We start from the raw sequence: 22,629 nt of genomic DNA, 5'->3' as shown, positions 1-22,629 counted from the left end.
GAGATCTGTCCCTTGGTGCACTTCTGTGATCATTTTGAGAGCCAAAGGGTGTTGTACTTAAAATCATATAACTTAATACATGCATAATTATCAAGGGTTGTGAAGCACAAATTAAAGTTGGGGCAGGAAAGTAGTTCATGAAATAAGAGGGAAAATGAGAGGTTATATCCTATAGTCTCACAGGTGTCTCAGACTGGCTAGAAACAACAGCCCCCACAGACTGAGAAGTTTCAAACTTGCACCCCAGGAGGTACTCTCCATWCACTTTTGGGCCCTAGGGCATCTAGAACAAGTCCAGTTAGCTGCAGTCTAGGAAGTTGTCACTTCAYTGACATATAGAGAAACAGCAAGAGAAAGCAAAACTTCATCCCGGTGATTTCTGCTGTTTTCTGGGAGGAGAAGTCATGGGTATCCAGTCTTCGACCACCGCTACTTGGTTATGTCTCTTACACAAGGCATGGCCTGTCAGGGGAACTTTTCCCTCTGTGGTAAGTACCATGTGATACAATCCACTGGTGAACAGGTCCAGTGGTGCCYACACTTCCCATTGCCCAGGTTCTGCTCCGTCCCTCACCACTACCCTGCTCCTATGCTGCAAGACCAGTATTTGGCTATATCATTACAGCTCTTCTGAGCATGGTTGCTGATGGAAAAAAAAAAAATCCTGTTTTTATTACTTATAGTTATAACGAATAGGGGAGAGGAAGGCACCTCAATCAATGGAAGTAATATTGTTGCAAGCAATTATTTTATGACCTGAATGGTTGGAGTTAATATGCATAATAGTCTTGAGAGCTGGATCCACCACCTCTAGACTGCCAACCTCCTCTGCCCCAGCTGCTGAGCAGTGACAGTACCTTTGAAGCCAGCAAGTTCCTCCTCATGGCCCTGCACTCAGGGAGAGGAACTGGGCCCCCTCATGACCTGGCTGACATTGCTCTGACCTGCAGAACTAAATCAGCCTGCASAGCTCAAACTTTCATTCCTTTTGCTGATCCCAAATTTCATAAACTTTTGGAGAGAGACAGATTAATGTGATGGTGTGACCTCTTGGTCTTTTACCTCACATTTTAATGAGGATCCCAAACCCTTTCCTGCTATGCCTTTTTGCACGTGCCCCCACTTCTATAAAATTATGCCACAGTAAACAGAAAGAAAAGAGCCATTTCCCAGCACAGGAGCAGTGAAGCAATCAGCTACAAACAGCTCAGGTCATAGCACACGCAATCCCCACCACATGCTACTTCACATGCCTCCCCCAGCACTGCAGGGAGGTCAGCCACCCAGGTGACATCCTCCCCTATTCCCCTCCTGAAGCTGCTGCTGCTTACCCCATCCCACATGGAAAAGCTGCCAGATATTGCCTGACCCTGATTTCCCAATCCAACACCACACTGAGAGTATTTTCTGACTCTCTCAAGCACCAACTCAGGCACCTCTACTTGGGCTTGTATGGCCCACTAGCTGCAGGGGATAGCACCCATATTCCCAGCAGAAGGTATCAGGAAATGCCTGCTTACTCAGAAAGCTGCCAACCACCTGCACCYAGACCTGCTGCTTTTCTACTCTGAAACATGCTCAGCTGGAATTACTTAGTAGAAATGAGTTCAGCTCGTAGAAAATCCCACAGGACAATTACTAGTTTCCCTGTCTGGTAATAAAGGTAATGAAAACAAGTTTGAACAAAAATCTCAAATACCATTCAATGTATAAACATGTAAAATTAATGGACTCCAGAAGAGCACYTTTACCCTCATGACAATCTGCTTCTTGACACACCTTTAGCTGGCATTGAGAATAACAGCTTTTCATCATCCTGAAAAAAGGAAATAAACCACACTTCAAAAATAATTTTCTTATAAATGCTTCTTGTTCATAATAAGAAGCACTTACTTCAAGTAAGCAAATTTTTCATTGTCTAGTGCAAAGAATTCGTAACTATTTTTTAGTAGAGATACATCCCATTTGCAGGCTCTTGGTCAGCTAAATTTGGATATTAGGGCTGACAATGAGATTGACTTGATGCTCTATATAAAAGAGGGGAACAATCCCGTGCAAGTCACTGTTCAAATTTAAGGAAAATAAAGCTGCAAAATAAAGTTTCAAATCTCTGAAGTACATCTTGCTTTTAAGTGTAAGTTTCAGGTAAGAAACATCCTGTGTATTAGAGAAGTCAGGTATAATCCCCTGGATTCCAGGGATTGCAGACTCCAGATAACTTCTTAGATAGCAAAAACGATAAACAAGGAGTATCAGTGTAGCMTTGTAGTTACACACTGTGTAGTTACAGAGCACAGAAAAATTCCTGGGCAGCATTGGAAGAAGTGCAGCCTGGTTTAACTTGGTTACAAGCCACCCAGAACTACTCAAGCAAATTCAAGATGCCTGTCTCAGGAATCAGGCTACATAGACAAGCAACGTCATGCTGGTATATCAGCAGGAGGTCAAATTTGGTTTGGGGAAATAAGGTTATTAATTTAAGACCAAATTRCAAGAACTACTTGTTCCACTCTCTTCTGGCAGAATTGCCCTGACGCTACTAAAAGTAAAGGGTAAAGATGAGGCCCAGTAACAGATCCCACTACATTAATCTAATTTAGATCCCACATAAGTCATTCTGTACAAACATTTATCCAAGAAAACAACCCAGGATGCCCACAGATCTGCAGCTACCTTTGATAACACCAGCTGAGTGTCAGACTCCCTTGGACTTTCCCACATCCCTCACTACAGGAGTGTCCAACAGTCAGGGCCCCAGTGCTAAGCTGGGGATGAAATATTTGTCTGAGCCAAGTGCAAAGACCCCCTAAATATTTAAAGAGTGRTTTCAAGTTGTTCTGTGTCACTGAGCCACTTCCCAATGCAGATTYCCATCTGTGACAGACACCCCTGCATCCTTCAGGAATCACATAATCAAAGATGTGAGGAAACAGGCCCAGGTTTTCTGCATCCAGAACAGCATCCTCTGCTTTCAGACAGTCCCAAAGGCTGCCTTTCCAGCCATGCCCCGAGCTGTGTGTGTTTGTGTGAGTGCAACCCTTGGACCACACCAGTCATTCTGGTTCCTCCCAGGAGCCATATCCCTTCTCCTCCTGGGTGAAAAGAGCAGCATCAAGCTCTCTTCCAGCTGSAGTGTACTGTCCCCAAACCAGCCCTAACTGCAGGTTTCAAACCCTGCCTTTGCTCCTTCCACATTGGTATTAGAAGAGGTGATGAAATACAAAGGAAATTCTGCACATCAGGGCAAAATTTTGCACTGTTTCATGTTTCCAAYGATTTCAGACTGGTGTGGCACCCAGCATTTCCACCCCATGACCATGGTTATTTCTGGTCACTGGTTGTCAAGGAGTAAGGGGACCCAACCCTGGGGCAGTCCCAGAAGGGAACCCTCCACCCAGCTCARCCAAAGCCTGGTCTGACATGAATCAGGGTTTTCAAGGGACCGGAGATCATGGGTTTGCCCATCAGGGCGGCCCCTCTGTTTCTGTTTCCTGTTTTGGCAGACATTGGGGGTGAGGTTTTTCCCTGCTACCATGGGCTTCTTAGAAAAAGGAGGCCCAGAGAGGAAAGTGGCAGATCAGCAGACAGGATGCCGGCCAAAAAGCATGGACCAGAAGAAGCATCTGTTCTCCAGCGCTGTGCCAGCTCAACTGGGCACCTTCTTCCAGTGTTTTACCACCCTCATCATTAAATAAGTCTTCCTAATCTATAATCTAAATCGACCCTTCTTCAGTTCAAAACCATTACTCTTGTCCTATCACAAAAGGCCCTGCTAAAACCTTTGTCCCCATCTTTCTTAGAGCCCCCCTTCAAGTACTGAAAGGCTCAGTAAGGTCTCCYACCCACAAATGGAACAGTTTCGGAGGCTTTGGGGTAAGGAAAGAAGCCTGTCTCTCCCAGTCCCTAAGCAGGGAGTCAATCCCCACTCTGCCGGTGATGGATGGTATTGATGTCTACTGGGACTGCCATGAGTCTGCTCTGGGGGAGGCACGATGCAGGACMCAGACACAGGTGGCTGTTCTTTCAGGAGTGCACCTCACCCCTGAGAGCCTGCTGGTGGCAATGCCCTGCTCAGAAAGCAAAGCTTTCAAGAATCATGGAATATCCTGAGTCCAAAAGGATCTACAGGGATCATGAAGTCCAGCACCCGTTTCTTCACTGGACAACCTCAAAAGTCACACCATGTGTCTGGGAGCATTGTCCAAATGCTTCTTGAACTCTRACAGGYTTGATGCYGTGACTGCTTTCCTGRGGAGCCTGTTCTATTGCCCTGTTCTATCACTATTCTGGGTGAAGAGCCTTTTCCTGATATCCAACCTAAACCTCCCCCGACACAGCTTCAGGCCATCCCCTTGGGACCTGTCACTGGTGACCAGAGAGAAGAGATCRGTGCCTGCCTCMTCTCTTCCCCTTTGTGAGGAGGCTGTAGGCTGTGATGAGCTCTCCCCTCRGTCTCCTCTTTTCCAGGCTGAACAAGTCAAGTGACTTCAATTGCTCCTCATATGGCTTCCCCTCCCGACCCTTCACTATCTTTTTTGCCCTCCTTTGGATGCTCTCTAAYAGCTTTATGCCTTTCTTCTATTAAGGTGCTCCAAACTACCCCCAGCACTCGAGGTGAGGCTGCCTCAGGGCAGARCAGAGCGGAACAATCTCCTCCCTTGCCCACCTGATGATGCGGTGCCTGATGYCCCCYCTGCACATGGTTGGCCCTCCTGGATGCCAGGGCACTGCTGACTCATGTTCAACTTGCCGTCAACCAAGACCTGAGGTCTCTTTCCTCATTCCCCAGGCTGTTTGTACATCCAGAGATGACCACCCCAAGTGCAGAATATGGCATTTTTGGAGGCACCTGCTCTCTATCCGAGAGAGACGGTGGGTTTCCGAGCCTGCAATGGGACACATCACACAGAGAAGYCCTCGGGCAGTGAGCCCAGGGTGCYGCATTCACCGGTGTGTCGGGACAGGGCGCCGGGGTCAGCTCCTCTGCAGGGACCGGGCCAGGCACTCCGCTSTCCGTGACTTTCCCCGCCAGAGGGGATTTCTGGGTTCCCTCTGCTCGGGGGGAGGTGCAACTGGAGTTTCCCAGCAGCCGGGTCCCGCCCCCACCCTCCTCCCTTATAGCCGGGCTGCCCCGGCCGCGACACAGACCCTGTGATAGAGCCGGTGACACCGGTGACAGTGCCAGCGCCGCTGTCCCGCAGCCAGCCCCGCCGCCCGTCCGCCGCCGCCCGGGAGCCGCCGCAGGGTAAGTCAGTCAGTGYTCCGTGCCGCCTGCCCGGAGCTCGGGTCTTTGCCCTTCCCCGTCGGGCTGGCGTCTCTCCCGCTTCTCCCGAGCCGCTGTCCCGCTCCCGACACTCTTGTGGCAAGTTCGAGGAGCTCGGAGGCTCCCGGCTGGGTCTGAGAGCGGGGAACGAGGGGCAGATGCTGAAGGGTGGGTTGCCGGACACAGGACAGGTTTTAGCCCCACCAGAATTAATTAGAATGGGGAATAAATCGCACCGCTGGCAGAAGGACAGCAGCTCCGGGCATATCCCAGGGCTGGACACCGCCAGGGTGTGTGCCTTGCAGTTCCATTTTGACAGCTCAGTCTGATTTCTGCTGCTTTTCCCCAAAATTTCAGGGCACAGGCTGCGAGCAGTGACTACTGTAAACCGTTCCCTCAATTCCTATTCCTCTGCCTTCCAACAGCTTTCCCAAAATCCACATGTAGGTCTTGGGCACCAAAGCATGCTATACCCAGATCTGGTACTGGGTTCCAGATACAGCGTGGCATTTCTGCCCTCTCCTCTTTGTCTCTATTCCAAGGAAGTGGTTTTYCCCCAAACCACAGGAAAATTAATTGGATTATGATTCACTCATCTTGGCTGCACTGAAAAAACACCATTTCAGAGCCTGGACTCTGGATGGCCCCTAGCAGCCCCTGTGACTTGCACCCTGCCAGGGTCTCTGTGCTAAGCTGGCACATTACTGAATTGCCATGCTTGCCCTTTTGTGACTGKTTTTTCCTAGTCAGGGAAGTCCCACAGCCCCTAGGACTTGCCTTTTCCTGTAGCACTGAAAAGCCTAGAAATTCCCTTCTATCCTTGTGCAGCAGCACCATATCCACTGCATCAGCTCCTCAGCACAAATTGAAAAGTTCAATCCCGGGGTTARAATCCTTGGTGTGTTTAAAGGATTTCTTTTTGAGGCTGCTGCAAAGAAAGGAACACATTTTCTGTGACTGGAGCATATGGCTGACCTAGAAGCCATGGTCCTTCACCATTATACCCAAGTTCAGAGCAGAAAACCTGAAGAAACATTGATTCTCCAAAGTATCAGCTGCCTGCCCCCACCAAGGGATTTTGAGGCTTTCCAGTTCTGAGAGAGCAGAATCAAAAGGGAGCAGAGAGTTCAGGTTTGGGTTTGCTTCATTCACCCTCTCTATAAAAAGATGCCTGAAAAGCCAAAGAATTTGAAAGTGCTGAGAGAAGCTCCCAGGGAATTTGTTTATCTTCTCAGTTGCTGTTAGCTCTAGCAGAGAACTTTGCAAACTCCAAGCCTTAAAGGGGGATTGGCTTTGGAACAGTTTTATGAAAACAAAACTCTAGACAGCAGCAGCTGGTTTCTCTTTCAGCAGCAACAGTTCAAAGTTATGTTTGAACTGAGATTCGAAGCAAGAAGAAAAAGAAGATTATTACAGTGCATTCTCTGCTTTTTCCCAATAACAGTATATATATAAAATCTTTTGCTGTTTGAAAAATTCTCACTAAYATCAGGACATGTTGATTTACAGGACTGTTTTCAGATTTACTGTGTGTCAGTAATCTAGGGAAATCAAATTCTCATTTGGAAATGACTGATGCACTGCAAAGCTCTATATCCACATGGTTTAATGCTGGCTTAAAGCATGTCTCACACCAGGTGAGATGCCCTGGAATCATCTGCCTCCTCTGCCACTGCCATTCCCCTGAATCCCTTGRGTTCCCCATCACCTCCAGCCCTATAGGGGCACCTGGTGATGCTGAGGCACATGGATTGAGTCTCTYGGAGAAGCTCTGCTCCTACCTTGGCTTCTTTACTGGAGACAATTTTTGTTTCCCCTCAGCTCCCCGYTAGGAGCAGAGCTTGGCCACCATGAGGATGCTGCTGGACCACATTGGCTGGTGGGTGTCTCACAGGGGTCTGCAGAGAGGAGTATGGATTTGAGCAGCACAGTGAAGTGTCAAGATGGGGTTCTGGGTGGCCCAGCTCTTCTATGGACTGGGATTTCCCAGGCAGAACCAAGTGGGAGCCCCCAGCTTCATGGTGTCTCCTTTCAGTACTTAATCCAGACAACAAAAATTGTAGGAAAAAAAACCAAAAACATCTCCTAAGAGGGGTCCCAACTTGCAAAGATTGGGTCTGGCATCTCTTAAAATTAATCAAAGACTCTTTCTTTGATTAATTGGCAGTTTATTTAGGTGWCACCACTTGGTCTGAGGCACACTAAACTAACTGCACTGCTCTCCGGCCTCAAAGATGTCTTGGCCCTGTGCAATTTTCTTGTGTGGGCAGGGATGACCACACTTCCATAGGGAACAGATGGGGAGAGACATGGCTGATGCAAAAGCAGAGAATGAACTTTGCTAGATGACTCTGGATTTCTGAGAGGCTGTGGGAGAGTGGGAGATTTCCACTCAAATGAGATATAAATCCTCATGATCTAGGATGTCAGCAGGCTCAAGAGGACCACAAATCCAAACAAATGCTTGTTAATACTGGCAGCAGCTCAGGAAAAAGAAGTCAAGAGAAAGATCAGCAAAAAATTTCAGAATAGGGGTAATTAATAAATYTGTTCCCCTGAGTGCTCTCTGGTACACCATGAGCTGCCCTTTGCCAGTGAGCTCATTCTGCGTGAAAACTGTTTCCTTTGAGSAGCAAAAAGGGGAAATAGGAAGCCACTGAGCCCAGAGTCCAGACTGGGTCCCTTTGTATTGTGACTTTGCTCCAAGTGTTTCCCTCACCCTTGCAGCCTGTCCTAGAAAAGCTCGGAAGTTGGTGCTGTGATCAGCAGAGAGCTCGCTGTATCCCACTACAGCTGCACCAGCAGTCACAGCACCAGTGTCCCAGTGCTGCAGGACCTCTGGACAAGGTGGCAGAGAATGTTCTGTGAGCTGTGCTGCTCTTCTGGTTGGAAACCAGAAGCTGAATATACTGGGGCAAAAATAATTGGAGCTAAAGGCTCCCCTGGCACAAACCATATTGCCACATCACAATAATGAGGATGACGATGATAAYAGTAAATTAGTAATAACACTGCGTTGGGAACAACGTCAACTCTTGACCTCAAATAATTACATTTCCTAAGATTTGAATTTGAGCTCTGTGCCTGGGAAACAATTTAGCATTTTTCCTGCTAAAAAAAAATTAGGCTCCCGCTGGAGTTTTAACAAGCTTTGATTTGTGAGAAGAGCACAGGCATRCGGGAGCAGCCTGTGGCCATGTGAGCCAGAGCTGAGTTCCTGAYGTGTCCTGTCTGCTGCAGTGGGCAGGAGCACACGCTGATGGAGGCAGAAGGTGCAGTGCTAGCACAGGGTGCCCTGCCTGTGCCCCCCAGATGTAACCAGTACCACCTCCTTTTAGCTGAGTGTTTCTTGTAGAAATTGGGTTTTTTCTATAAGAAAGTTTCTTAAAGGCATTTCTTACACTAAGTGCTTGGCTGTCTAACAATAAAGAGAAGACATGGACGAGGAGTTTTGGTACCATTTGGCTTTTAGATTGAGGCTGCATTTAAGGGCAGAAGTGGGAGCTGGGGTCTACCAGCATTTCCTGCTGCAGATACAAACATAGGTTTACTAGCAGTGGCACATGATGATCACTGGGCAAGAGTTCAAGCTGGCCAAATGTTAGTGAGCATGGCAGCTATTGCATTGACAGYCTTCGGTGCTTGAGGCTGGTTCTTTTTGAGCATGACCAGGACAAAGTTCTGACAAATGTTAAAATTCAGCTTTTAACCAGCTTAATCATTCCCTTATGGACTCTTGGATGTGTTGTGTCACTTTGATGCCTTTCAGAGATACATTGCATTCAATTTGGCACTTAAGAAGAACCAAAACTATTTGAAGTCCATCTTTGTGATCATCATTCATCAAAATGAAAGACCTTAGGCTTTTGGAAATGGAAAAGTACTTTCTTTGGTTAGAAAACAAACAACAAAAAAAAAAGCCCAAYAAATACTTTGAAATAATAGGAGAGAGAGAAAAGACTCAGCTGAGTTTGAGTCTGTGCTTGAACAAACAGGAAGAAGGGGATTTGGCAGAATTAATCTAAACACAGTGTTGTATTGGGAAATGCAGGTTAGGAAAAGAGCTCTACAAAAATTTACAAAGTCCAAGTGACTTACAGAGCATGCCTGTTTACCATTTTTTTAGTTTGGTTGGTTAGTTGTTTTTGGGGTGTTTTTTTTGTAGTGGAAATGTAACAAAAAGGAACTCTTTTCCACTGTTTTCAAGATTCTAATGGGGCATCCTGAGTAGCATAGACGGAATGAACTGTGGGGAGTTTCCTTCCTCCTCCATTCCTCAGTGTATGTGCTGGGAAAGTCGTGGGTGCACAGATTCAGCCATGGCACTGCTGCTGGGTAACCTGGGATCAGCTCAGGTTTGAGTGTGGGGCTAATAATGCCTTGGTTGTGCACTCAATCCCTGTATGGGCCATTCACTTAAGAGTTTGAATTGGTGATCCTGTGGGTCCTTTCCAGCTCAGACTATTCTGTAACTCCTGTCAGCTATACTCAGGTACTCAGGCCCCCTTTGTTTGCTCATGTGACTGTGCACACACCCTTCCCTCCCACTCTTTCCCAAAAGAGTTTTCATCTTCATTGTGTTTAAAGAGTCCTAGCATTACCAATCCTGAATGTGGCCTGGCATCCAAAGCAGGGGGAAGGAAAGCTCTCAGCAAAGCCAGGCTCTCCCTGCTCTCTGTAACACCCAGCTGCTACCACTACCTTGACTCTTCAAAGCTCTCCAAGCTGCCAGAAGCCAGCAGGAGGAAACACATCTAAAATGAGAAGCCACAATCTTCCAACCAGTTTTCCCAGAAAGAAGTATCATGTTTTGTATCAGCATGACTCAGGATAAACTTAACCTATCAACAGGATAAACTTAACAAGGGTATTTGAAGATCACTACATTGTGGCCTTATAACTGAAACCAAATTCTTCCTTTATCTAAAGTCTAATTTTTCTGCCATTAGTCAGTACAAATAAACCCAAACTTGCCTGAGAGTTCTTCATACGGAAGTGCTTCAGTCTCCTAGGCAGTCTCTTTAAATAAAGTGTTGTTAAAATGAGGATCGGAAATGAGTCACTTTATTTATTTGCAATAATTGCGTAATTATAATCATAATACAAATGGTTATAGTTATGCAAATAAATATGTAGTAATATATTGAATTATGGAGGGACACAATCCTAAATATGAATTCTGAAAAGGTGTTGTAAAAATAACAAATTTCTATTGTTAATTATTTGTAGTGTAGGAATGTTGGTGGTAAAGAAGGACTCTGGCAGGATAATATCTGTTTAAACAAGACTAAATCACCTTCTCATGCCTTGTTCCCACTTTCCCTGAGAATAGCTCAGGAAAAAAACTCCCCGAGGAAGGTGGGAATTGATCCCAATGTCATATAGCAATATGAGAGTTTTGTGGTTGCTTTGAACAGGCCCAGGACTTTTGTCCCACCTGCATCATTCATGTGGTCCATCCACACTGATGTTCATAGTCACATGGCATCCTATGGGAGAGCTTGACAAACTCAAGGTCTCAAATGGGAACACCTGAATCACCCTTAAAATGACTCTTTGATTTTCTATAAGTTAGACCAGAGAGCTGCTTCCATTCTCTTTGTTACCTGGAGTGGTGGTGCTCAGGGGCTCACATCAGACACGTAGCATTCTCCATGTTGTCCATACACATGCCTTGCCACACTTTCTCCTTGGTATTGTTCTTGTTAACTGTTATAATCTGATATTTCTTTTTTTTTTTTTTTTTTTTTTTTTACAGGCTAGAAGAAAAATGATGAAAATGTTACCTTTTTTCCAAAGTGGTCCTTTTGGAATACGCAATGGATCAGAGGGTTGCATTGGTGCAAACAGTCAGTTTGAAAACCCTTCAGCACCAGCAGCTGAGCAGATCCCTGCCTGTCCTGAACATTCTGCAGACGAGATCTGGTCYAGGGACCAGGAGAAGATGAGTGAAAGGCCAGAGGCAGCCTGCAGAGCTTCACGTGCCTCTTCCACCACCAGCAATGAGAGCTGCATCTCTGCTGGGGAMAGCCCTGAAAAGGGGAACAAAGGAATAAAGGGAATGCTTAAAAGTGCATTTAAGATAGTAAAAAAGACCAAGCCACCCAGTGGTAAGTTCTCCTCCATTCTCCTTGTACTACCTCATGGGCCATAGTTACCTCTAGAGGARCTGCATGAGGTGGAGAATTGTTCCCTGGAGAAACAAAGGTACTGAAAAATTGAAGTGACTTTTCCAAGAACTGGGGGGGAAACTGGGCTGAAGGAGATAKGACCTAAAGTCCTAGTCCTTTGGTACCAATGGTACAGTTCTTGAGGAACTGTCAGTTTGCAGGTTTTCTGTCCAAAATAAAACTTATTTCTGCCTCTCATGGAGGCAGAGAGACCTGTGGGTGGGTGAGCAACCAAGATGTAACTCTCAGTTCTGTTCCTCCATCTCCTCCTACAAAGTCTCATTGTTTTAGTACAAATTATTTCCTTTCCAGACAAGCCTTTACCTGTCTAGTTGGCRTCTCTTTCTCTATGTGTCAAATGTTTTCTCTAACTGGTGATTTTCTGTCTTAGYCTTGAACTTGCTGCTGAAAACAAGCTTTTTGTACATTTGTTCTCACCCCTATATTGCCCCATTACCAATGTCTTTTGGTTTGTTGGTGTTTTTTTTTTAAGCAACCAGAATTTTTAAAGCAATCAGAATTGCAGAAAATATTCCAGATGAGACACCCACCAATGTGTGGTACCACATATTACCATATTCCTCACTGAGTACATCCTGGGGTCAAAACTGACATGTTCACCATCACCTCCCAGTAAGGATTTACTAATTCTCCAGACGTCTCTCTTCCTCCTCCATCTCAAGCTGATTCACATCCAGCTTGCAGCAGAAAATCCTATTTGTTGCTAAGTAACTTTTGTTCTATTGAATTTTTATCTTGTGTTTCATGCCATTAAATTTCAGTCCATTTACTATTCAAGTTACCCCATTGTTCCTGTAAAATACACGAACCCTCAGTTTTCATAATGTCTCTGAACTTTGTGTAATCAGCAGATGTCAATAGGGCACTCCCAGATTTTGTTCCATAATCTCTAAGGACAATATGAAGTAAGATGAGTTTCAAGAATAATTTAAGATTTATCCACCCAGTGTCCTCCATGCAAACATTACACACCTAACTAATCTTATTTTGGGATATAACTTCATTTTAACTATCAATTTCCCAGGTTGCACTGTCTCAAGTAACAGAGACAATCTTCAGAGAAGGTTGTTCAATTGTATTTGCCTTGCCTACTGAATGTGAAATTGTCCCAAACAATTTCACAGGTCAGGTTGTCCCAATCTATTTCTGGAGTGGTATTTCCTTTAGCACATCTTATTTAGTTACATCTTTCCATCTACATTATTTCTAAAACCATGCTTCTGGCTTGAGATCATAGTAATGGGAGGAGGGATAAGCAATAACTAAATAAATAAATATCTCCACAAGGCTAAATTTTGGAAAAAAATATAGATGAGTCATGAATAGCTATCCATATGCAACACACTGTGATGAGTATTCAAATTTCCATTGCCCCAGTTAAAGGCAAGCTAGAAATAATCTGATCTTTAAATAAACAGATTTTCTATATGGTGAATGAGCCYAAGAGCTAGCATTTTGGAAATATAAGCACTTAAAAAAAGAAATTCCAGAGCCATAGGTTTTTATAAAACAGAAATTTAAATCTTCACTCCTGGGTAAAGAAAGTATGTTCTTTTTCTACCAGTCAAACAAGTCATKAATCTCCTCGGAGAGCAAAAGCTTTGTGATGCCATTCAACATCTGTTTGTCCTGGAGAAGAGCCTGTCTTGCAAAAGTGAGGAGGGACTGAACACCAGCCAGAAAGACATCGAGTCTGTCTATGAAGTTCTGAAGCACAAAGTCTTCAGCATCTTGAAAGATTCTGTGCTGCTTGCAAAAACAAACCCAGACCTGCTGCAGCAGGCAGTGGAGGCTCTGAAGGAGCAGGAGAAAGAAGATCAGAACTACATGTCAGAGAATCTACCTGACCAAAATATGCAATTCAGACCTAGAAAATGGAAAGAACTTTGGATGGCTACAGTAAAGGAGTCGGTAGAGGCTCGAATGAAAGACACAAGCCGTACTCCTAGAACTGAGAACCTCTCTGCAGTTGGCCAGAACCTCCTGCACATGGGAAAGACAATGAAAGAAGATTTAACAGTGGTTGCCAAGTACATTAAACAGCTTTATCCTCCTGAGTTTAATGTGTTCGGCATATACGCAGAACTCTACCACAATTATTTTGCCTCAGAGGCAAAGAAAAATGCTGAGTCTCATCTGGAAGACAAAGATATTTACCTTCTTCTCTCATGGGTGCACAACTTTTATCCAAAGTAAGTGAAGCTTTTATACATCCTTACCCCTGGTGATTAACACAGGCTCATTGGCTGCAAAACCAGGCATTTGCTTGATTTGTGAATTGGTATCACTGCGATATAGTCCAGTACCTGGCTAAGTTCTGGTGTCACTGATGATGTGCTGATTCACATTCTGGCCAGGATAGCCAGAAAGGACATACTCAGGACTGCTAGTCTGGTCTGTAAATGATGGMTGTTCCTGCTATTCTGGCTTCTGGGCAACAGACACACAGATGTTTAGGGCTTCACTTGTGGTGTAAATTGGTCAGGTTCACTGTTTTGATATSTATTCCAGAGGCCTCGGCTCACTCTTGGAAAATTTAGAAATTTAGGCCCTTTGTATCAGAGACAATCAATAGAACAAACTGAAGATGCAGTTTTCCTGGGTATGGAGGATGTTGCTTAGGTGTTACCCACTGTCCATCTTTTCCTRGCCTTTAGGACACCACCAGCCAAGGGTCCCCACAAACCCTGTGTGTTATAGAACTGAAAACACTGCTTGTTGTGGCTAATAGTACTGGGTGGTGAATTAAGGGCACTCATTTTTCAGGTGGAAACCAGTAAAGACACCAGCAATGTTTCTTCTGTTCTAAAGTCATTCAACCTTCACCTCCACTTTTTCCTTATCGTATTTACTGATGTAGTATAATGATTCAGTGTTGATCCTGGAAGTGTTCCGCAGCCAGTGTTATGCTCTAGGTCAGGATATTCAGGCCTGAACCAGCCTRTGTTTGGAAATCAGCAGTTGTGAGGAGCAGGGCTCAGCCAGAGCAGTGCAGCTGACACTGGGGACAGTGTTGGCCAGGGCTGCAGCTRCTTCCAAAGTGTTCCAGAGGCCACGTCCAGGTGTCTGCTGAGGGACCACCACCAGACCATGAAACACCAGCTTTTCATCAGCTCCTCTCTCTATATTGATGGAGAGAGGTCATGCCCAGGGACTAGATCCTCCTGCTTGCTTTGTGTCTCCCATCCCCACCAGAGCACACTGGCTGGTACTCGGGAGTTTGACAGACCATGACTCCCAGGGTTACTTGTGGTCCCACCCTCACAGATTTCACCTCTGGCACATATTCATAYAGCTTCTCCAAGTCCTGCCTGGACTAAGGACAATGTACATTTCCATCTGTTTTTTCACTGATATACTCAAAAAGTGTTAGTGATTTGCATCAACAACTGTCTTGAATTACACTGCCCTTGGAAAATAGGATTGTTTGGCTTTTTTCATTCCAGAGAGATGAGAAAAGATCAGGCTTTAGCCATGGAGTTGGATAAAGTTAAGCTTGGAAGCCTTTTGCCATCAAGTCTGAGCAAAGAGCTTGAAAAGAAATACCTTGACAGTGAAGAGGTAAGAACCTGTTCCGTCACTCCTTCCCTTTACTGCTCCCATATGACTCCTCGGAGAAGCTGTGACTTGCCCTGCCTGCACACTTCTTCACCAGTGAGCCACACACCCTACACACCCTTCCAGGGAGAAGCAAAAGCTTTTGTTTGTTTTTGAGGGACAGGTCACCTTTCTGCTAGATGGGACTCGCAGAGCAAACTTCTGCTTAGCCCTGAAAGCCATGAGAAAAGAACTGCGCTGTTCTTATAAACCATGTGGTAGGAACAGGGGGAAAATACAACAACAGATCTTTATGGGCAATGCTCCAGTTGTCTGATAAGTCTCCAGAAGGATTTATAATCATTCTCACAGGAATCTCTGAAGGATCTTGGATTATTCCTGGTTTCTCAGAGGTAYCAGACCTTTGGTGAATGCCAAGTATGGAGATCTGGTCTTTAGAAATCTGTTTCTTTGATGGAGAATCACCTGGTCTGCAGAAAAAAAAAGTGCCTGTTTTTTGTATCATTCTTCCCTTAATGGAAACAAGAAGCAACTTTTACAGTACTCCCATAGCTTATGRTTTTTGGCATCTGGGACTGGAATTCCTGGAAAATGAGAAGATAAGTTCCAAGTTTAAATGTAGTCCATGATGGTTTGCATATGGCAGAGGTGGTGTGAGGTCTGCAGAGCGCATGAACGGGGCACTGGGGGATCAGCAATACGTGCCAGACACTGCACAGACCATTTCCAAAGCCTCACTGCAGCACAGAGGGGTCTGAGCAGAGAAAACTTCAGACCATTTTGTTTCACTCTTCAATGCTTGTGTGGCATCAGAAGTTCTCATGAAAAAGGATTGCAAAACCAGGTAGCACMGAGTGTGACACACAGGCAATGCGTGGTTGGGGGAATTTGGGCCCTAGCACACGTAGCTGCTACAACCTTCGTACTCACTGCTCCCCTCCCTGCCTTCCTGATCCCCCTGATGTGGTGGTGTGATGGGCAGGGACAGAGATCTTGATCTTCATTTCTACCTTGAAATACTCAACTCACTATTGCATAGGTGGATATCGTGAGGGGGTTGCTCTTGTAGCTGTGAAGTCGTGGGTCAAGCATCTCCTAACAATGAGCCTTTTTTTCCCAGCCAGGGCTGAGGAAAWGTCTGCTGAGCCAGGCAAAATGTGGGTGGGCAAATAAAACCTTCATAAGTYAGGAGCTGTTGCATGGATGTTGTGGTAAATGCTGTTGTTCTTCCTTCCTTAAAGGTTACTGTCAAAAATTCACTGAGCAGATGTTTAGATAAAGAAATCCAGACATGGAAAGAAGACAAAGAACCAGAGAAGCTAAATGGGCATTTTCAGAGTGAACTACTAGGAATATTTGTTATCCAGGTAATTCAGAGTTATGTTAAAAATAAACAATTGCATCTTTTACCTACTTAGGATTTGAGACCAACTATGGTCAATGCAAAAATGGAAAAGGMTAAGTCATTTGTGTAGAGTGGTAGCAGAGGTGTATGGCACAGGGATGCCCAAAGCTGTGGTCTGACGTGGGCCTGAGGTATCATGTGATGGAAGCAAACTCCTCTGTAAGCAAAGCGAGAAGGAAAACAGGGAGAAGGAATTTTCCCTCTGCAGTCTCTTCTGTACCTGCAGCAGCAGAGAGACAGGAGACAGGCTGTCGATTGAGAAATGGAATTTGTTTCTTGCTCCCAGGGAGACTATCCCAGCCAGAGCTGCCCCTTCCCACACTTAGCGCTCTCCCTCTTCTGGCTACAGATGTTTAGTTGAGTTTATTTCTAAAAAATAAACCTCTCATATGTTGAGGTCATTGTCATTAAATTGTTTCTTTAAGTGCAATCTTAGACATCTTAAAAAAAAAAAAAAACAAGAAGGAAACAAAACCAAGTGTCAAATTGCCTACTTTCTCAACTGTTTTCTAGACTTTCTTCATGCTTCTTTTGTACTGACCAAATAAGTAGCTGCTTTTTATGGTCCCTGGCTCAACTGGGGCAAGCAGGAGAGCTGGGTGCATTTACCTCAGTAAAGGATCTGCAGCGTCTTGACCCAGCAAACCCAGACTTTTTGGAGCAGGTGACATTTTAAAATTATCTTGCTTGTTTGTTAGAGTATCTACAGTGGCCAGAAGCGAGCTGAGGACATCAGCAAGGCCGTGGGTGAGGAGCTGTCCCGCCGGCTGCTGAAGGAGCTGCCCACCTTCCTGAGGAGGTGAGGTGATGAGGGGGCTGCAGGCAGCGGGGTGGGCACAGCACCTGGGCAGCCACTCACCCTCCTCTCCTCTTCTCTTCCCATCTCCCCTCCAGCTACAGGGATGCCTTTGAGGACTTCAAGGAGAAAAGCAAGAAGCACAGATACTACAAGCCTATACTGATTGCAAATATTAACTGCTSCTGGAATTTTAGGTAAGGGTCCAAAAGAAAAAACTGCTACTTCCTCTGCAGGCAGCATATAATAGTGTGATAGAGGGRAGGTGCTCCAGAGTGAGCAGAGGTAGGTGCATCGGCCTGCAGACGAAGGTTTGGAGACCTCTGAATTTCTCTCTCTCTCCTCTGAGGACAGACTATTCTGACTTGGCTGATATTTCCTTGCAGAGAATACACAGAGAAATACGTGGCAGAAAAAGATGACAGTAAAGCCGATATCCTCAGCACTCTGGCTGATATTGAAAACAGTGGCTTTGACGTGCTGCTTCAACAGCTGTTTGCCCAGCTGAAGGTACCACCTCCATGCCCCACACCCTCCTGCCCCGTGGCTCTCCTGCCCTGCTATCTGTYGCTCAAATCTCTGATTCAAATCAGCCAAGTTCAGAAGGGGCCAGGGCACAGGATCGGTCCTAACCCACGCTGCTGCCAGAAAACTCCCAATAAGATCTTGAGCTGGTCCTCAAACTGCAGGCAAAATGGGTGCAGTGACACAGGCATGACTGTATAGGTGAACATAAAAYCTGCTGATCTCATCTGAGACAACGGCTGCAGCAGGGAGAGTCTCAACCTGCAGCTGTTTACTCTCACACTGGAGGAAGTCATCACTAACAGCATAAAATGCAATTACGCAGCTTTTGGCTTCCCCATAAAGGTGACCCGAAGGGCGTTTTTGTACTTTTGGCTTCCTTTTTTTTTTTTTTTTTTTTTTGTTTTTATATATAACACAATCTTTTCAAGTTAAGCAATTTAGGTGAAGGAGAAGGAAGTGTAGGAGTCAGGAATGTTCAGCCACAGTCTCTCCTGCTTTTTCTGTAGAGCCTTTTGGAAGGCATGAGAGAACAGGGGTGGGATTTTTTCATTTTCCTATTTATTTACTGTGGCTGAGAAAAATTATGATTGAAAATATCTCATAAGGATTATATTTTTTCTCCTGATGATTCTATAATTCTCTAATCAAACAAGATGGTGAGTATAAAGCAAAAAAAAAGCAGAAATAATAAAAACACCTCCAATATGAAACTTTCAAGCCCTTGGTCTTCTCCACCCTGAGGAACCAAGAAGGGGACACAGCCCCTTGTTGCCCTGTCCCTGTACAGGATCACCACACATCCCTGCACAGGACTACAAGCCATGCTCTCGCTACATAGGATACTCTACATGTAGAAATGACAAATATACAGGTGTGTAGAATTTGTTTGAGGTAACTTAGCAGATTTTCCTTTTTTTCAGCCAATGTACAAGAAGTTTACAGAGAATAAGTGGGACTCCAGCAGTGAAATTATGAATGAGATCATTAAAACCACCAGCAAACATATTTCAGACTTCCAGACCTTAAAGGACCCGTTTTACCAGGTAAGTCTGAGAGAAATATTGGAGGTATTCTGGGATGCTGAGGCTGCGTTTTCATCTCTGAGCGTCTGTGGCTTGAGTTGCCTTGGCCTATATTGAGCTGATGAGATGGCCTGGCATCAGGAATCCTCTCAGGAAGGGTTTTCTTCAGCATGCATTTTACCCAGATTAGGCACATAAATATTACCCTTCTCTGACAGAAGCAGACTCCTGCAGCTCTGCTGCACTGTTTGCAGAGCAAAAACACCCCTGATGTAGAGAAAGTGCTTTAGAGACCACCCAACACGTGGCTTTATTTATGGATTTGGTTTAGCAATCTTGAAATACAGACACAGTTGCACCGCTCAGTCTCATTGCTCCTTTGATGGCCCTAGGACKGGAGGGGGTAGGACAAATCCCAGAGAACTGAGCCAGAATCAAATCCTCACTGGTGCTGGAGTATATATGAAATATCATCCTATTAGACAATATTTGATTTCCTGCCTTTGTCTTTTTAGTAGCTGAAACAAAAAATGATATTTTGTACATTAGAGAGAAAACAGGAAGAGCTGCATGAATTCCTTTTTCTCTGGAGTACTGCTACTCCTCTWACACACAGAGATCTTTTGTACACTTTAAACTCTTACCAGAAGGAAATGTTTGGAAACTCCCATATTAATTAGAGCACAGAGAAATTCTCAGCATCTGGGATGTGGCGTAACCAGTCTTGGGAGGTTATCAGMAGGGCTTTCCTGCTGTGTAATCAGCAGCAGGCATTGGTGGGGCATGTCTTAGAGCACCCAGGATGGTTTTACCCTCCATCCACACACGTGGCTTTTTCTGTCCCTGAGCAAAAGAGAGATGGATGATKGTTCCCTCCTCTGCTTCCCAACAGGCTATTGTCGAGAAGATCCACRCCCGTTTGGTTAAAGAGTATATTGTGAGGCTGCTGAAGAGGAAGGTCAGCCTGAAAACGCCAGCACAGCAGCAAGCTCTGGCCCAACACATCTCCAAGAATGCTGCTGACCTGGAAGCCTTCTGCACCAGCAATGTACGTGAGTACTTCTCATGAACACAACAGAACAGGGCACAGACACACTGAAAAACAGGAWAATAAATTCTAGGAACTTTCATTAAACTTTTCAACTCAGTTTAATTTCCTGGAAGGCAGGACAGGACCTTAGGCAGAAAGAGGTCTCTAAAAGTGCCTGTGGGTAGAAAGGCTCCCTTGTCARCACCCTGCCCCTCCTTGCTTGGAGAGACATTATTTCATCCTCCTTTGTCTCACAGGCAGTTTCCTTTTGTAGGTTTATATTAATAGGGTCAGAAGACATAGATAACTTTTTCCGGTTTCAGTACAGCTTCCAYGGAGCCTGGGTTTCCTCTCACCCTTGATTTCCCTCACACTGCAGCCAGGGGCTAAAGCAAGAAGTATGGGGTCTGTGGTACGCAAGGAATTCCTCCACAAGAGTCATAGCTGGTTCACCTCTCTCTGTCCTCTGTCCTACTTCCATGCCTCTAAATTTGCCTGCAAAAAAGGCTAACAGCTAAGCCAAACCCTGTCCTCCACCACTCCACATGTTTGACTGGAGAAGRAACAAGCCTGAGTTTCACAGTGTGTGTGGGAGGTCAGGCAGCTGCACTTTGAGAATTCCAATAGCCAGGAAAAAGCTCCAGTTGGGGGTACTGCCCAATTTTGGCTATAGCCGAGGATGCTAAAGACAAGGTTGTGTTTGGAGCTGGGGCAGAGCAGCACGTGGTAGTGAATCAGCCTTTGTACACACACTGGGCAGTGCAGGAACCCAAGGAAAGGGAAATGGGCYGAGAGAATCTGCTGATTCAAGCACTGAAAATAACCAGGCATCTAAAATCACTGATTCCTTTCCTCTTTTCCTGCCTGGAAACAGCCTCAGGAGCCAGCTTGCACCCCCATGATGTCCTGCTAACTACCTTCTCTTTTCACAGGGATCTCAAGCCAAGTGGCTGAATTCAGCACTCCCCAAACTGGCTGAAATAATCCGACTTCAGGATTTAGGTGCTATTAAAATTGAAGTTGCAACACTTGCCACAACGTACCCAGATATCCGGTAAGATATGCCGAAACAGATTTGCTAATACTCATATGGAATTTTAGGAATTAGCTAGGAATATAGGTKGGGTTCATATGGCCTAATCCTGTAAATATGGGTGGGGGCTGCCTGACAGGCCATGGCAATCCCAGTGCTATCAGAAAGCAAAGGAAATTATGAATAAAAACCTATTGATATATTCCAAATTCTGGCCTGATTTTCTCCTTTACCTTGGAGATTCCCTTTTCTAAYCCAAACATCCAAGCACAGTGTGGGGTCTTGTGTAGGACTGCCAGAGGCTGAGGTGGCACACACAAATGACGTCGGTGTGCTCTGCAAGATGGGGGCCAGATCCAGGTGCAATGKCCCTGACATGTGGAGGTGTGTGGGAGGAAGTAACACCTGCCCRTTTCTCTTCCACAGCAAAAGGCACCTGGAAGCTTTCCTGCATATCAAAGCCAATTTGTCACGCAGTGAACTCAAAAGCRTCCTGGGCTACTTGGCAGACAGCACAGCATCCACACAGCCCAGGGCCCCACTCTTCTCCAAYATAAACGTGTCCTAGACCAAGGTACCCCTTGGCACTGCCCTGTGCTGGACTGTGGGGTGAGCTGGGGATGGAGACCATCCCCTGAAGCGACGCACAGCACACACTGCCAGCTTTTCTGAAGGAAAGTGCTTTGCCCCAGTGTGGTGCTCAGCATCTTTGTGGGAATCACCGTCCTCCATGTGAGGCCGGGCAGAGAGTGCACCCCTGGGATGCCTGCAAGGACAAGGCTGCTCCTTGCACCAGTCATGGATTCCCCCCAGGGTCCCCTTGGTGCCACCACATTCTCTGCCTGGACACTGCCCTGGTGCTCTGACCTCTGTCTACCTCTCAGGGTGTCACAAAGGCTGCATCACTGACTCCCCAGCCAGCCCAGACCAAGCAGGCACCACGTGTGTAGCTTTTTGTCTTTTTAAGGAAATGAAGGAAAACAAAAACTGAAACCAAATTCAGATAAATTGGAAAAGTCCCATGGGAGCATGCTTGCAATCCATCTGCCTTCCTCAGAGCAGGGCAAAGCATCTGTGTTAGGCTGGTGGGAGAGGCACGAGGTTCTTGGTGAGGAGGAGCTGCAGTTCAGTCATGGCAGGGCTCCTGCAGGCCCCTTGRAGCAGCCCCAGGGGTGGGCTCTGACCAGGGCAGCAGCACTGCCCAGGGCCTCGGGGTTTCCAGTGGAGAACTGGCCCTGGAGAGCATGTGCTTCCTTCACCTCTGTGAGGTGGGAGCACCTGAGCCCCTGGCAGCCAGTCAAAATAGGGATACCCCATCCTGTGCACCTGCAGGGAGGGATACCCTGCTAACAGAGGCTGGGAGCAAGCTGCAGGGGYTAAGCCAGCATCTAGTAAAGCACTTTAAGTATTGCTGAAGCCCTCCTTATCACAGAGAACTTTTCCAGAACCCATTAACAACATAGGTTTTGAATGGGACATGGAACTGGTCTTGAACATCATCAATATGTATTGAGCACCCTGTGTGTGTCATCATTTTCTTGCTCACTCTTTCCTCTCTTGCTGTGAAGTAGATCTGATGTGAAAACACAAATGGGTCTCTTGCGAAACTGTGGTTTGTGTTGAACAGGCCAGTTAAGGGGGAAGCTAATCACTTATCAAAACAGCACTGTGTATAGTTGGAGACCTTTCCCTTCTGTTTTCCTCTATTTCAACTTTTGTATCAGTCTCTGGAAAGTCAGTCCAGAGGGAAGACACCCAATGACTGTGCAAATATATCACTATATAATGTATTTATATGCATAT

The 22,629-nt window shown here is 45.7% G+C and overlaps 1 protein-coding gene across 1 annotated transcript; it reads left to right on the top strand.

Moving 5' to 3' along the window:
- The first annotated feature begins 5,129 nt into the window (after nt 1–5,129).
- Nucleotides 5,130–22,405, top strand: TNFAIP2 (TNF alpha induced protein 2). Its single transcript, XM_057365744.1, has 12 exons — nt 5,130–5,245; nt 11,022–11,373; nt 13,019–13,646; nt 14,901–15,015; nt 16,254–16,379; nt 17,116–17,216; nt 17,312–17,410; nt 17,600–17,723; nt 18,662–18,784; nt 19,656–19,811; nt 20,726–20,847; nt 21,253–22,405. Exons 2-12 carry the CDS (start codon nt 11,034–11,036, stop codon nt 21,392–21,394), a joined length of 2,076 nt encoding a protein of 691 aa, XP_057221727.1. The 5' UTR covers nt 5,130–5,245; nt 11,022–11,033; the 3' UTR covers nt 21,395–22,405.
- The last annotated feature ends 224 nt before the right edge of the window (nt 22,406–22,629 follow it).

Source organism: Malurus melanocephalus, unplaced genomic scaffold, assembly GCF_030028575.1.
Source record: "Malurus melanocephalus ecotype Western Australia unplaced genomic scaffold, MMel_1.1 scaffold_57, whole genome shotgun sequence".
Lineage (NCBI taxonomy): Eukaryota > Metazoa > Chordata > Aves > Passeriformes > Maluridae > Malurus > Malurus melanocephalus.
The sequence above is the reverse complement of the archived record's forward strand: the minus strand, read 5'-3'. Positions and strand labels throughout refer to the sequence as shown.